General features: G+C 39.9%; 3 protein-coding genes across 3 annotated transcripts in view; 1 reads left to right on the top strand and 2 right to left on the bottom strand.

Annotated features, from left to right (window-relative positions):
- The window catches only part of LOC308296273 (RNA-binding protein Musashi homolog 1-like), a gene marked incomplete at both ends in the record, with an annotated part of 340,664 nt that overhangs the window by 157,193 nt on the left and 167,932 nt on the right, over positions 1-15,539 (bottom strand). The window lies entirely within an intron of this gene.
- Positions 7,798-10,173, bottom strand: unc119b (unc-119 lipid binding chaperone B). The gene is made up of 5 exons (XM_080739518.1): positions 9,860-10,173; positions 9,620-9,733; positions 8,633-8,741; positions 8,315-8,487; positions 7,798-8,199 (listed from the first exon to the last, which is right to left on the bottom strand). Exons 1-5 carry the CDS (start codon positions 10,089-10,091, stop codon positions 8,087-8,089), a joined length of 741 nt encoding a protein of 246 aa, XP_080595644.1. The 5' UTR covers positions 10,092-10,173; the 3' UTR covers positions 7,798-8,086.
- pop5 (POP5 homolog, ribonuclease P/MRP subunit) lies at positions 10,945-15,339 on the top strand (the record flags this gene model as incomplete). Its single annotated transcript, XM_080739264.1, has 5 exons — positions 10,945-10,964; positions 11,044-11,192; positions 13,973-14,113; positions 14,762-14,845; positions 15,045-15,339. 5 exons carry the CDS (start codon positions 10,945-10,947, stop codon positions 15,146-15,148), a joined length of 498 nt encoding a protein of 165 aa, XP_080595390.1. The 3' UTR covers positions 15,149-15,339.

Genomic DNA, 15,539 nt, shown 5'->3' with positions numbered 1-15,539 from the left:
GGTAGGATCAGGATGCCTTTGACCTTGATAGAGACCTTTAACCAAGAGAGGCAAGACAGAGTGAGAGAGAGAGAGCAGAAAAGACACATTATGAAGATAATAAGGTTGTGGACAAGTGAGAAGTGGCACAGCATAGAGTCATCTCTATCTGCTGTAGAAAACAAGTAGACGCCCCTGTACGTGTCCTCTTACTTGTTACAAATAAGCTACTTTGGCCTTGCTGGCAGCATTGTCCCAGATGTAATACAATTTTGAGTGATGATGGAATAATGAGTTTGCCACATCGATTAGCTACAATCTACAGAGTGATTTAAAGTGTGGCTACAAGCTCCAGTAAACGTGAATTCTAATGGGTGATACAGTAGGCCTATGTGCAAAGCATAATGTATACAATTGTGATATCTATCAACACAACAAAATGTGCACCTGTTGTATCTTAAAAGAAAGGATTTGGAACTTGACCTTTATACGCAGAAGCATGTTCGCACATTCAGTTACACTATAACCTTTTGTGCATAGACCAGAAGTTTTGATGGTATAGCCTATAAAAGATTTAAGAAGTGCATATTATTGAAACTAGATGAACCCATCTTCCACATACAGTATCTGTTGAACCTGATAGAGACAAATCTTCATTCATGAAAATATATTAGGCGTAAACATGTAATCTCTTGAAAGACAGGAAAATTGTAAGAGCCTAATGATAATTTTAATTATTAAAAAAAATATGAAAAGTTGTTGTTATGCTAGTAAGACAAACAATTGTGAGCCCTTGTTAATTAATAGAAACATTATGCAGTCTGTGATAGTTAACTGCATTACACTGAATTAACACCAGCATTGATTAAATCTTAACACCAGCATTGATTAAATCTTAACACCAGCATTGATTAAATCTTAATCTGACTTAAATTAAGTCAGTGTGTACAACTACATTTCAGGAAAATGGGCAGTGTGGCACGTGTCTGTGAGGTATGACAGCCTGTGTCAGTATTTGTGTCTGCTAATGAGTTAAGAATGGAACTGTATATGGAAGTATCAAATATTGATAACAAAGATTTTAAGTAGCAAGTGTGGATGTGAAATGAATCAAGATTGAGCAACTTCACATCACATGATCTATTTATTACTTCAAATGAATACTTTCTATCCAGCTCTTTCCGCGGGAATTTACTGAAGAATATGTTTTGCACCACACTGCACCACACTTCCGGTTAACCGCAGACATACAAGCTCACGTTGCGTCGCAGATGCAGCCGCTGTGAGCTTGTAGATCACACTCGGCTGTGGCTCCGGAAGCTCCGTCCAATTTCTGCGCAATGCACGATGGGATGTTGGAACCTTGTGGATACAAACAAGCTACCAGAGACAAGCAATGGTTGTCTCTATTTATCATTTCTCCTGGCTGAGCAGAGCAGCTTTTCATGTCATGAAAGGTGCTTGACTGTTTCCCTTAAGACATGTACTGTAGCTCGCTGGGCCCCTTCAAGGCTGCCCTGAAAATTCACCTTTCCGGACGCCAGAGGCATAGGTATTCATCACTTTCTCCCATAAGACAGGCGAGAAGTGAGAACCCCCCCCCCCCCCCCTGCCTAACGCCCCCCCCCCCTCGTTTCCCCTCCACTGAACATAATAGTGTTTATTTATTTTTGCAACAAATTTTGTTTTGTTACTATTGCTGTGTCTGTAAATCGAGTGCCAAGGACTTCGAATGTAGGCTACAGTAAACAAGACTGTAAAAGGCCTTATTGGGATGTTCCTGTAGGGCAGGATGTCTAACTGTACCGGTGCTGTGCTGCATTTTAACTACTGTACTTGTGTTGTTACTCATTGTGACCAATACAAATATTCAATTCAAATAAGGTTTTTTGTTTTTATTAATTAGCTCTCCTGGGCCACATGAAGCACCATGAGCTATGCCTGCTCTCTATCACAATAGTGGGGATAGATGTACTGTATGTCTTGTTTAATTGTCAGCCCCAATTTCATATCTAAAACTGCATCAAGGATCACGTTTTCTCAACTTGGAGGCTTCGCTTTTTGCTTGCTCAGCATCCTGACGCAGTGGGAAAAGCATCCATAGACTTTGCATTAAACCCCGCCGCATTCTCAAGAAGTAGCCTACATTTCTGCAGTGAAATAAATAAATAGTGTTTACAATCTGATCCGTGCTCGGCCCTGCACCAATCAAAGTTACTGGATTGGTTTAAAGATGGGGACAACAAAAGTCACTGTATACATGACAAGAAAGAGACACTGATGTCTACATAATTTGACTAGAAAGAGACAGAGGACAAAGTGGTACAGTCAGCTGGGGCATTAAGGCCACTGTGGCATCAGGGCATGCCATATTGTTTGAGGGGCACAAGGCCACACTGAGGGGCAACAACGTCCATGGCCTCCGTGGCCTCCCTGAAATTCCTGCCCTGCTCTTGATAGTATTCACACTAAATGTCATTCAGCAGTGTCCAGAGTATGTCTGTCTTTGATATCCACTTAACACTGTCTAGACTCTAGAGTGTATCTGTCTTTATAGTGTCCATTCAATACTGTCCAGGGTGTATCTCTGTCTTTAATCACGGTCCAGAATGTGTCTCTGTCTTTAATGTTCACTTAAACCGGTCCAGAAGTGTGTCTCTGTCTTTCAGTGTGCATGGTTGGACAGCTTGTCGTTTACTACTGTCATGTTGAGACCACAAGGGGGCGGTGTTTAGCTTTCTGTTGTGAAATGCATTGGGCAGCAGAGTGACATTATGAAGTACTAGTTAACCACTTGAACTCTGGCATACAGGCATCATTAAAGGTGAACATTTTCAAAACAAGTCAAAAACATTTGATGTATTAAATAATACAAAATCTAATCTACAAGCTCGCTACACATCATGGGATTGGGTTTATATCTACAGCTCACAACTGATCTCCAAGCTCAATCGCTATAGGGTGTGCCAAATGTAGTTCTAAGAGCGGCCATTTCTTGGGTAAACAAAGCCTTACACAGGTGTTCTGATTGGAGTAAAGCATTGTCCCAAAAGATGGCCGCTAAGGACTACAATGACGTAGCCGCTGGCACACACTATATGTCATGTTGTTGCGACCGTAAGGTTGCAGTTTAGTATGAAAACCTCCACCGGCCGTCCGTCGGTCACACGTGCGGTCGACCGCACGTCACACGTGCGGTCGACGTGTGATGAGGTCACGATGAGTCATCTATGCCCAAATATAGATTTCTAGGTCAGATGGCCCATAGAGTTTGTGATGTCAAACCTAGCAACCCAATATAAACAAACCTGATGTCAGACCTGAAGTATCCTTTTATACCCATATATGGAGATACAGAGATCTCCATATATGGGCATATTAGAAAGCCCATATATGGGCATATACGGATGACATCAGGGATATCCATATATGGGCATAAAAGGGACAAGGGCTTACAGTTAAGAGATCTCCATATATGGGCATATCAGAAAGCCCATATATGTTCATATACTGATGACATCAGGAATATCCATATATGGGCATAAAAGGGACAAGGACTTACAGTTAAGAGATCTCCATATATGGGCATAAAGGGACAAGGACTGTTACAGTAGATATAGAGATGTCCATATATGGGCATAAATGAACAAGGACTGACAAACACTGAGATCTCCATATAACCTATGGGAATATAAGGGACGAGGACTGTCAGCTTGTAGACCTATTTTCTAAATATTGTTGTACATTAAAAACTTGAAATGGGTCGTTCTGCATAGTACTTGGGATTTGTTGATGTAAATGTTCACATAGAGTGTAATAATTGGTAAAACAAACTTTTGGCCTATTTGTGGAGATAAGCGACCAACGGTCGCTTATCTCCCGATTAGGGAGTCTTACTGGTAAATATCTAACTAACAAGTGCGTTTGTGTGAGAGAGGTAAAAGACACAACCTTTTGTTTATTATGTACAGAAAATGTTCAAATGATGAGTATGACAAATATATTATACTGTCATATTCATATGCTTGCCAGTGACGTTGGTTGTTAGTGGTTGTAATGCGTCCTGGCTGTCACAGTCTCCTCATGTTAATGTCATGGCACACAGGCTAATTTATACTTTGTTGAACGACCTATATGACACAAATGTATTTTCAACTAAAAATACACAAGATGTGTCAACATAAAACCTAACTTAAGCCCTATACACCAGGGGTTCGCAAAGTGGATTCCAGGGACTCTGTGGGTTCCTTTAGTGGGGTCCAAATGAACCTGTTCCATTTGAACGCTGTCAGAGTAAAGGGGAGACCTTGAAATGAGAAAGTTTGAGAAACACTGCTATACACTCTTGCTATAGGCCTACAAACAAATTGCAAAGATAGCTACCCACAAGCTCACAAGTTGCAATGTGACGCGTTGATTATTTTTCTAACTTATTTTTTAAATTAAAATTGCTTATGAAGACATAGCCAAAATAGGGATTAATGGTTAATGTGGTTAATGTCAATGTTGTAGTTTGATACAGTATAAATTAGCTGTGAGGGTAGTACTGCCTCCTGTGAGTATTTTGGTAAACTACAGAGCTGACATTCTGTGCAATATTCTAATAAATACTTCAATCAACCGTTACTGCCAACCAAACAACAGGCAATGTTCATGACATAGCACCTTAAATATACCAATTATGTGTCTTCTACAGAAGGTAGACTTGTTCGGGCCCTGATTCCTCATGAACTCGCGCCAGTTCTGGGTGTTGAGGTGAGTAGACTGTGCGCCACTGGTTCACAAACCTTTTCATATCAAGGACCCCCTATTTGAAGATACCCTTAAGACTTTGGAGTAGACCCATTATTTATTGAAACACCATGGCATGAAACTGTACCTTTTCCTATGCAAACTTCTAATAAAGTCTTCAATCAAAATGGCACTTTCCTGTCGATGTCAATGAAGATTTTCAGAAAATTCTAAATGGTGTAAAATCTATTGAGGTGGACGTGGACTAGCCTGGAAACCAGACACCATCTGCCATTGCAAAAAACAAATTGCCTAGTCAAGTATATACAGTAGATGTGTTCTCCTGACCCAATGTATCAAGGGAAATAGCAAATGTTTCTACAGATAGTTATAATCCCAAAGCCTTGTGGTGCCACTTGAGCATCACCATAAGGCCAATATGTGTATATATTGTCTTTTCATGTAGATACCAGCTGCAAAGAGATCCAGATACCAATAGAAAACAACAATGCACTTTGGGTTTGAAACCTTAATGAACACAAAAAACCCTTCACGTGATTTTTTTTTTCTTATTTCACATTTCAATCACAAAACAGATTAATTCATATCAGAACCCTTTGGAATAAAAAAACAACAATCTGTTTGTGCATAACAGTTTTGCTGTGTTTTGCCAATAGCGAAACAGTACTGTGCACATCACAAATCCTTCTAACGAAGCAGTGTACATGCAGTCATACTAAGGGTACAAATTATACACCCATTGCCTAATTAGCTAGGTCACAGTCATGGATGGTGAGGTCACAGTACTTTACTACCCACTATTTAGGATATAGTATTCTGACAAGTGTAAATAATGAGGACTGATGCAATCATGTACTGATCATAGAATGATAACCATCTTCCATCATTACCTGGTCAGGTGGTCAATCAATGGACCTTTTCAAACTGCATTTATAGAACACCTTTCTAAAACGGGATTTACAAAATACTTTTCATTTTTATTTAAATATATAATCCTTCACCTGGAAGCCTGGTGGGCCATATGTTGAACTTGTAAAACCACACATTTATGAAATGTCTTTCTGTAAGCTACGGGACATGTGTTGCTTCATACCTGGGAGCATGGCAGGTTATCATACCTTATTGAGTGCTTAAGACAAGATGTTTATCTCTGGAATTAGCATTCGTACTGAATAGTGCATTTTAATAGGACACAAGGATATTACAAGTAAAGAATAGAATTATTTAATGCTTTCGCTATTGAAAAATAGCAGATATACAAGCTCGCAGCGCTGCACTAGCTTGTAGATATGCTATTTTTGAAAAATCATGAAAATCTGTGCAAATCTTTGAATATCTAATTTTTAAAGTGATCATTTGTAACTCAAATATTTGCTTCTTTGGGGGGGTCCCTGATACAAAATATTTAGAGACGGGTCGGCGGCCAAATACATTTAATTCTAGGGGTCCTTGACATGAAAAGGTTTGAGAACCACTGACGTAGAAACATGTTTTTCAAAAAAGCAGATCTACAAGCTTGCAGCGCGGCACTCGGTGCCGTGCTGTGAGTTTGAGCTGCAATTTTTTAATAGTTAAAGCATAAAATAATAATACGCAATAATGCATACCCGGTCTAAATGGGTTTTAAACAATGACTGGAAGACTGACCAGATCAGGTAACTGTTGCATCTCCATACTCCCTTATTTATAATCTGTCACAGACTCACTTTGAAGCACTAAGAGAAGCTCTGTTGTCCTGTCATATCTGTTGAATTACTGTATGGGCAGGAAACTACAGAGCTGAGCTCAAAGCAGAAGCAGGGACGTGCTGGCCATTGGGAAAAGTGGGACAACTCCCGAACGGCCGGTTCATTCCCGGCCGGTCCAGGCCGGCCATAAGGAAAAAAATCGTTCCATTTTGCGGGCTGGGTGGCCAACAAAGTAAATCATCACTGTCAGACAGAAACCTCGTATCTCCAAGTTTCAAATTTGTACATTTTTTTCGCAAAGCAAAGCCCTGCTTCATCATACAAGGCCGTCTCACAAAAGTAGTGAAAACAGCAGATCTACAGCGGATCGGACGTTTTCACTAGTTTAAATCATTTTTAAAATGATAAATACAAAACAAACGGTTTTGGACATACAAGGTTTCCACCCGACAACGACGAAATGTAACTCACGTAATTGACCCACTGGCTTGTCACTTGTCATGATCTAAAATGGCAAATCTTTGAGTAGCAGCAGCAGTGCTATAGAGAGAGAGATCTCTCTATAGCGCGCAATGAGGGCCTCTACAACTCTTTTTCCCGGGCTGAATCAGGGGGCCAGCACGTCCCTGAGCAGAAGATACAATCAATGATACATTTACAAGATTTATCAAACTGTCTTATAGCTATGGATTGCTCCTACCGAAAGTGAGTAATAAGGCAGTGGTCTGAGAAATTAAGTAACAGATAAAACCTACATGGGTAAACGCTTGTGACTCAAGTAACTAAGAGTGCTCTAATTGTCAGCACCAGGTGCACACTGACTCGATGAGGTCAGAAATGGTCACTCTCCTGGCTTTGTCATGGAAGAATGGTTTGCCGTGAACGTTGTAACAATCAACAAAAAAAAAGGGTCCCTCAGCCTTTGCACTTTGAGTAATAACAGCTATAATGAGGCAGTTGAAGTGTGTAACGGTTGGGCCAAATATCAGGCATCTACAGTCTAACATCACTGTGGGACATTTCTGGTACTGTTGCCAGTTAAGTTAAGGCATCAAAGAATTTAAGCTGTTCTTGAATTAGTGTAGGTCCAAACCAGCGACTAATGTTAATAGAATATACCCAATAACTAGGCCACTGAAGGTAAATGTCTGCTGTCGACTGTAAAGACTGTCAATAAGAATCTACCATCCATAAGTGGCCTCTAATTAACTCAAGTAAGATAACTCGCAACATAAAAAAATAAAATGACTTGCAATGAGAGATCTTATAATCCAAAGTGTCACTACTCCGAAGAGATGGAGAATTTAAGGCAACGGTATTCAAGCAGTTGCAGAAGATACACACTGTAGAACATGTCATAACAGCAGACGGTGCAAAAATGATTTTGTATAAATATATCACAGAACTATTTGAGTTACATTACTGTGGGTCCCAAAAACTTTAGAGCATGAGGTAACAATGCACGAATAACTCCTTGTGGACGCAGATGTGGTCTGACATTTCCAAAGAATGTTGTCAAGTTCATAGGAATGTCCACTGAAAAAAATGAAAACAAGCCAAAAACAAAACACTTCTGTTCCCCAAAAAGCTTTCGGGTTGTCGTGATCCAGACAGATCAAACCCCTGTGATGGAGTGATGTATTGCACTTGAATGTTGTCTTCAAGCATTACTGGCCCCCGTTGTAGGCATAGTCTGCCTTGTTGTGCATGATTAATTTGTTGTCCACAAAGTAGAAGCTGTCTGATCTGGTCTCGTATGGGTGCGCTACCATTTGTAGAACTGCAAAGACAGAAGTCATGTAAGGGAAAGAAAGAAAATAGCAGCTTTGTGAAAATGATGCACTTACAGGTAGAAAAAGAAAATTATCGGCAGCCATAAGTAGAATAGAACTCACTGAGGTCCTCCGGGAGCTGTGGAAACTCATAAATGTGCTCACACGTGTTGCGACTGTTAGGAATGCAGAAGCCGAAGTCAAAGTCAAAGTTCTTAAGAAGACGCCCCTGGAAATAATGCCTCTCAATCATCCGAAAGCTGTTAATAGGCTGGTCTCCCACTGTGAACTCCACCCTGAGTGTTTGTGTAAAAAAAAGGGGGAAAAAAAGAAGAAAAGTTAATTCACAAAATATTACAGAACAGCAAGCTGACAATAAAATGCTCCAATTCTCTCCAGTACTCTCAAATGACTTCAAACCATTTCAACGTGGTTACTTACGTTGCACCAACAGTACGCAGCTTTAGGAAGGCCGGTGTAAACTGATAACGAACAAAACGCCCAGCGCTGGCATCTACATCAGCACTCTCCTCTTCTTCCACCACAGGATCTAATAAATAGCCCACAAGTGTTTACTGGGGTCTGATTTCAAAATAGTCTAAATACAATCTAAATATTATATTTCATCTGCAATTATGGAGAAAATGTTGAGAAATATGAATAAGTTATATTTATCTAAACATTCATATTAAATACCTAAATTGTAAATCAAATAATATCTCTGTAAGACTTTTCAAATGACAATGTATAACAATCAGCAAACTGATCCCACTTATATACTATGATTAGTAGCAGTTATATTAAATTGGTTAAATTCAATGAAATCATCTTCAACAATTAAGACTATAAGGACATGATACTCCAGAATGATAAGAGCATCAAATGAGGACACTTTTTACACACCAGCTCATAAACATGGTGTGATAGGCATGTGCAAGCTCCACATTATATTCAAATGTGTTACACCTTTGTGTACTTCACAGGTTGCTCCCATAAATAAATAAAAATAAATAGAACGTTTGTTTAATACAGCTCTTTGAAGGTGAATACGACACACTTTAATTATTCATGTTAATCTAGTGTAGGTCAGTCTAATCTTGATGGTACAGCTATGGATGGTTTGACTCCTATTTCTCTGCCTTGTTCTGGCTTCAGGGATTCTTTGTTAAATACATATTGATTAATTGTACATTAATCAATGATCGTGGAGCTTCCAGCCTTCCAGGCCTACATTTTTCACATACCAGTGCATTCTAGTAGTGGCAATAAAGTGAATCTGAATTAGCCATAGGAGGGGGGATGCACTTCCATTGATATCCATTAGGGCTCCCAAGAGTTATTCTTATCAACAGACCTGTGGCTCTCTGTAGCAAGTACTATCTTATATTTTAATTTCGGAAAGGCAAAGCACGCTGCACAGTGACTTACCACAGTTAGGAGGTTTGGCGATCTCAAACAACACCGTTCCCGTCTCAAGATCTCTGATCTTGAAACGCGTAAAGTCAACGTTGAACACATTATCTTCAGGCTTGCAAAGATAATCTAGAAAAGGGAAGAAAAGAACACTATGTGTAAAAACTCAAAAGACAATAAATGCAACACCAACGTAAATGCCTGTAATACCCTGCATGATTTGATACTGTCGAAATCAAAGATCTGGGTACAAACCCTGAGTAACAGCACGAAGACCGAGGACATTGTCTGGTGTGATATCTTTTCCTAACGCCCTGAGTTGATCCTCTGTAACAACAGGCCATTTATCCGATTGATTACGTCTCGATTTGAGTTTCTTTAGCATTCCTCCACCAGATTTTCGATCCCTTGGATTCGTAGCTTGGGCGAAATCTGTATCCGACTGTCCTTTACCTGCGGGAGCCGTCTTGTTTCGTGAACCGTTCATAACAGCTACCGTGGCAAAGGAAGAAAGTTTGGGCTATTTGTTTTTGGTTGAATCCAGAAACAAACTGCGGATGAAATTTCAAGATGGCGTAAAACGTGTACGGGGACAAGAAAGTTGTGATTGGCTGTAAACGCTGGCGGTTGCCATAGTTACGATTTGGGGGTGCGTTTGGGCTGAGAGGCTTGATGTAGTTTTGGACTTGTTAATGTTATGTTATATTGTGTCACTGTTTCCCAAACACTGTGTCGTGACCATTTGTGGGTCCCTTAACCTACTTTTAGCCTAGCCTACTTTTATGGACATTCCATGATGTGGGCTGCCTTAATATTGATGGCATGATGCATGATCACGGATGCCATGGCCATTAATGTATAATAGTGAATCAATTTCCCCCGTTGACTTGAACGGGGAAAATTCAAATGGTGAGACGAATTACATTTGCAAGTGTGACTCGCGTTATGGAAACCACACTTGCACTTTTCAATTGCATCTATTCTATTCATAGAATGCAATTCGTCTGTCATTCAATGTTATATGAGATACTTAAATGGTTTCCTGTGGAAATAAGCTTAGTCTTTTCATGGATCTCCTTTTAGTAGACATTGTACCAGTGAACTGTACCGTCATGAAACTGTACCTTTTCCTATGCAAACTTCTAATAAAGTCTTCAATCAATCAATCAATCAATCAATCAATCAATCAATCAATCAATCTTTCTAGTTATTATTATTATTACCCATTATTATATTTCCAGAGGGGGCGCCAATGCACCATAGTGTGTTGCAGATATGCAGTCTTGTGTGCGTTGTGTAGGTGCCGGAAGTGTCCCGTGAAGAAGAAGAAAAAGATAAACATGGTGCGGGTGAAGTCGAGGTAAAAACGTGCTACATTTAGGCTACGTTTTGTTGTTATATATGTGGGTGCTAAACATTTTACATTCTGACTCTCGCAGGTATTTGCTGTGCGAAGTGAACGTGCCAAAGTCAAAGCGTAACAGCTTGTTGCTGCTTCGTGAAGGCGCCATCGCTCGTGCGGTGAGGGGAGCGGTGGAACGGGCTCACGGTGACTATGGAGCAGCACATTGCAACATTGGATTCAATGGTAACTTCAACTTGGGAAGAAAAAAATCATTCTATTTATGCCAAGGGTCTTCAACAGGGGGTCCGGGATCCCTAGGGTCTCCTCAGATTACTGCAGGGGGTCCTCCAAATCTTTGAAATTAAATTAAACCACTTGAATCCTAGTGTCCATATTCTGAGAAATCTAGCCAAAAATAGAATATCTACAAACTCACAACGCGCTTTGTAAGCTTGTACATTTTCTACTTTTGGCAAGAGCTTTGGTGTATTGGGGAAAAATAGCAGACTAAGTACAGAGTGAAAGGTCAAGTGTATTAAGTATTGACAGTTCAAACACAAATTCACATGAATCCAACATACACTGATAATTGTGCTGTCAAACAATATATGGAATCTATGAACAGGTTGGAATGGGAATGGAGTGGATTAACGTGGATTAACAAAACTCCATGCCAGACCATGCCAGGCAATTTGCAACTCTAGATGTTTTTTAAATATGTTGCCACACCAACCATTGACAGCCCATACATCCAAACAGAAAAGTGCTGTCTGATTGTATTAAACGACTTATACTTAACAACATTGTAGCTATATGAAAAGATTGAACCTTATCTGCAAAGTGTTTCATAAAAATCCACCAACATGTTATGAGCTATTTTCTGTAAAGAAATTTCAAGCAGGTGATTATTTTTCTAAGTGTTGGAGTTTGGAAGCACTCATGGGAAATCACCCAAGGTCTGGGTACTACCTGTTTTCAAATTATACACAATGCAGGAGGCAGCGGGACGTGTTATCTAATATTACATTCCTCCTATTGCCGCATCCCACTTCCAAGCCCATTCACGCCCCCTTTACATCGACTTCAACTCATAGGTAGTCGCATAGGTAGTCGTCAGGACGTAAGGAATACCGCCCACAACCCTATGCCGTCCGCTCATTCGCTAGAGAGCAAGAGAGAGAGAGAGAGTCTCAGGTTACAAGAGGGAAGGGGGGGGGGGGTCAGCTGCACAGGGAGAGAGAGAGAGAGAGAGAGAGAGAGAGAGAGAGAGAGAGAGGAGAGAGAGAGAGAGAGAGAGAGAGAGAGAGAGAGTCTCAGGTTACAAGAGGGAAGGGGGGGGGGGTCAGCTGCACAGGGGGCACACACACACTCAAAATACATGAAGAAACAGTGCTTTTTGTGGGCAACATGGCTTGGAGCAGTTGTGCATGTGAGCACGCGAAGCGTGCGAACTCTAGGATTCGCCCGCCAAAGGCGGGCGATATTCTAGTTGAAAACAATTTTCAATTTAGGCATTTAGCAGACGCTTTTAATCCAAATTAATATAATAAGCAAGATAATATGTCAGTACAATACAACAAATGCAAAGGATTATCAATCTAGAAAAACAATAAAAACGAGCGCTTCCAAAGTACAACACTTAATAATAACCTGAACGGATTTTCTTGACAGAAAGTAGCTCATAACATGTCTACGATGGATTTTCATTAAACACTTTGCAAATGAGGATAATTTAAGCCTTTCGACGTACAGATGCAATGTTGGTGAGTTTAACGTTGTTTAACTCATTGAGTGCCTATCCCGAATTAGTTCGGGATATATTATCGCATCCCAGAGTGCCTATCCCGAACTAGTTAGGGATATTAAAAAAAAAAAAAAAATTTGAATTTTTTTTTTTGGACCCCATCAAATCTAGTGAACATGATTTCAATCGCGATTTTGCATGTTCCACCCCCATACAACCCCATCTAACATACAGGGCAGCCATGTTTGTTTACATAACATGTAAAACATAATGGCGATTATCTCAAGAATGCCTGAACGGATTTCCAATCGGATTTTTTTGTTTGAAAGCTGTGAACAAACTGCACAAATCCACTCCAATGCAATCCAGGATTGCATTGGATTTTTTAGAGCTCATTCTTCTCTGTTTTTTTCCCATGCATGAGGTGTGCAAGGTTTAATCATGGCTAAGTTGACGAAAATAAGGCTTCTAAAATGCTTGGTAGCCAATAGCTAACTTCAAGCTAACTTCATCCTCTTCCTGTACATGCACAAAGGAAAGTGTTCAGGCAAGTCATGGCTGCAGGGCTTCTGCATATACCAGCATATCTCTATGGGATTTTCTATGGCCACTGGGCGCCCTCTAGTGGTGACTAGGGTGGCACTAAATGAGTTAATACAATCAGATAACACTTTTCTGTTTGAATGTATGGGTTGTCAATAGTTGGTGTTGCAACTCTAGCTTCAACGTGTTTAAAAAATCACACCCAATGTGACGTGAGCGGTGCCTTTGGTGGCCACTTGTCCAGGTGCCCACGTGTGTGTGTGTGTGTGTGTGTGTGTGTGTACTGCACAGTATCACTTCACTTCAAGGCTGCTCAACAGTGCCACTTGAAGGTAGTCACCCAGGGGTATTGCAGCTGTTGAGGCTGTACTACATACAGTACATGCATACGTACATAGACAGACAAACACACTTGGTCAAACGCTAGCGCGGTTTGGCACCGTCAAAAATCTAGTTGCTATTTGCAGCTAGCCAGACCACACCATGCGTACAGCAATTGTAAGTCAATTTATTGCTGTAAAAAGAAATGCTCCTTATAGTATTAGGCAAAAACAAAAATCCACTGTTATTAAATATATAAAAAATATCCATCAAATTCTGAAATCACCTAAAGACCAGTAACCCAGACTGAGCCGATTTCTACTACTACAAAGTGCCCGATTGAATGTCATTCCACTTTAAATGTATGTCACCTAACTTTGTTAATTTGTTTTTCCTCTCTATTATATTTCCGCAGTGAAATATATTAATAACAAAACTGGAATGGTATTCCTGCGCTGCGCCAAAAGCTATTACAGACTTCTCTGGTCTGCATTGCCTTTTGTCACCAGTATTGAAAGTCTAGGACCATGTTTCCTGAACTGTTTGCATGTGGGAGGTAAGAGAGAGATATTTATAGAATTGTCTCTACTGCACTATTGTTATTTATTACAGGGTTCCCACGGTCATGAAATTCCTGGAAATATTTTGAAATTAGAAAAATATTTTTCCAGTACTGGAAAAGTTTTGGAATTGATCAAGGGTCCTGGAATGATTTTGTTAATACCTCTGAAATGACAAATCAAACATTGGCCAAATTGTCAAATATTACAGGCAGAAACTGTGAAAATAAGAGGCGTTGTGAGCATGTAGATCGGCTATTTTCACAATAGAACATATACAAAATTCCTCAACTCTTAGTGCTCGTCAGGGTGCCAGAGTCCCCAGGTCAAATTATGATTATTTCGGGTGTCACAACCTGAAAAGGTTGAGAACCACTGGCATACAATACCTGTCTTTGGTCATAGGAGTAAGCGACTCGTTATTGAGCTGAATTATTGTTATATAGTCCTGGAAACCGGGTTAAATATTCTGGAAAAGCTTTGGAAAGGTTTTGGAAATTAATTGGTAAAGATGTGTGGGAACCCTGTTATTAAAGGTTCAGCATGAAGAGTTGGTCATTTCGGCATTGTTGATAACTTTACACATTTACTGACTCCAGCCCTGTCCCATCTAGTCACCAGTTCTATGCTATTCTTTTCCCCAGGAACAATCAGAACATGTCAGAAGTTTCTAGTCCGATACAATACCCAGCAGCTCCATAGAATGCTCCCTCAATGTAAAAGCGAAGGTAGATTGTTCTGTAATTTTATTCATACATACTGCAATTTCCTAATTACTTAAATGGATCTAGCATGTTCAATTATTTACTTAGTTTTGTCTAGTTTGGGATGATTTCATGCCTGTCATATGTGGTACATGAGACATTGTATGATCAAATTACCAATCTCCTGGTAGCACTTTTAATTCCTCCCTTTCTCCATTTGCAGGAGAAAAGCGAAAGCTTCGCGAAGAAATACTGAAATGCTCTGTGAGCTTAGTGAAAGAAGAGGTTTCTGAAGATGAAGTGGAAAGTGGTGAAGGAGAAGAATGACCGTCATGTCTACAGGAGGAAACACATCCTGGCTGTTTCCAGTTCTGACACTTTTTGTTTTCAAACTCTTATAAACACAAAGGAACTTATAGTGCAACTGCTGAGCTGAATTCTGTCTACTGGAAATTAATTAGGCCTTGCAGTACTACACAGATGACATTTGATTTCTAATTTGTATATTATGTACAGTATTTTGGGCTGTCTTTATTTATTTTGTTATATATTAAAGCCTTAGTTTTTACGAAGTAACACAGTGACTTTATTTAAGTGTACAATACATCTTCTTTCGTATATCATCGTCCTTGATGAATGGTTGATGAAATTTTATTATTCTTGTTACTTAGGGGAGGCCATAGAGGTATACTCTATTTTCCAATATCCAGATTTTTGT

This window comes from Nannobrachium achirus (genome assembly GCF_963921795.1).
Source record: "Nannobrachium achirus genome assembly, chromosome: 12".
NCBI classification, from domain to species: domain Eukaryota; kingdom Metazoa; phylum Chordata; class Actinopteri; order Myctophiformes; family Myctophidae; genus Nannobrachium; species Nannobrachium achirus.
The sequence above is the reverse complement of the archived record's forward strand: the minus strand, read 5'-3'. Positions and strand labels throughout refer to the sequence as shown.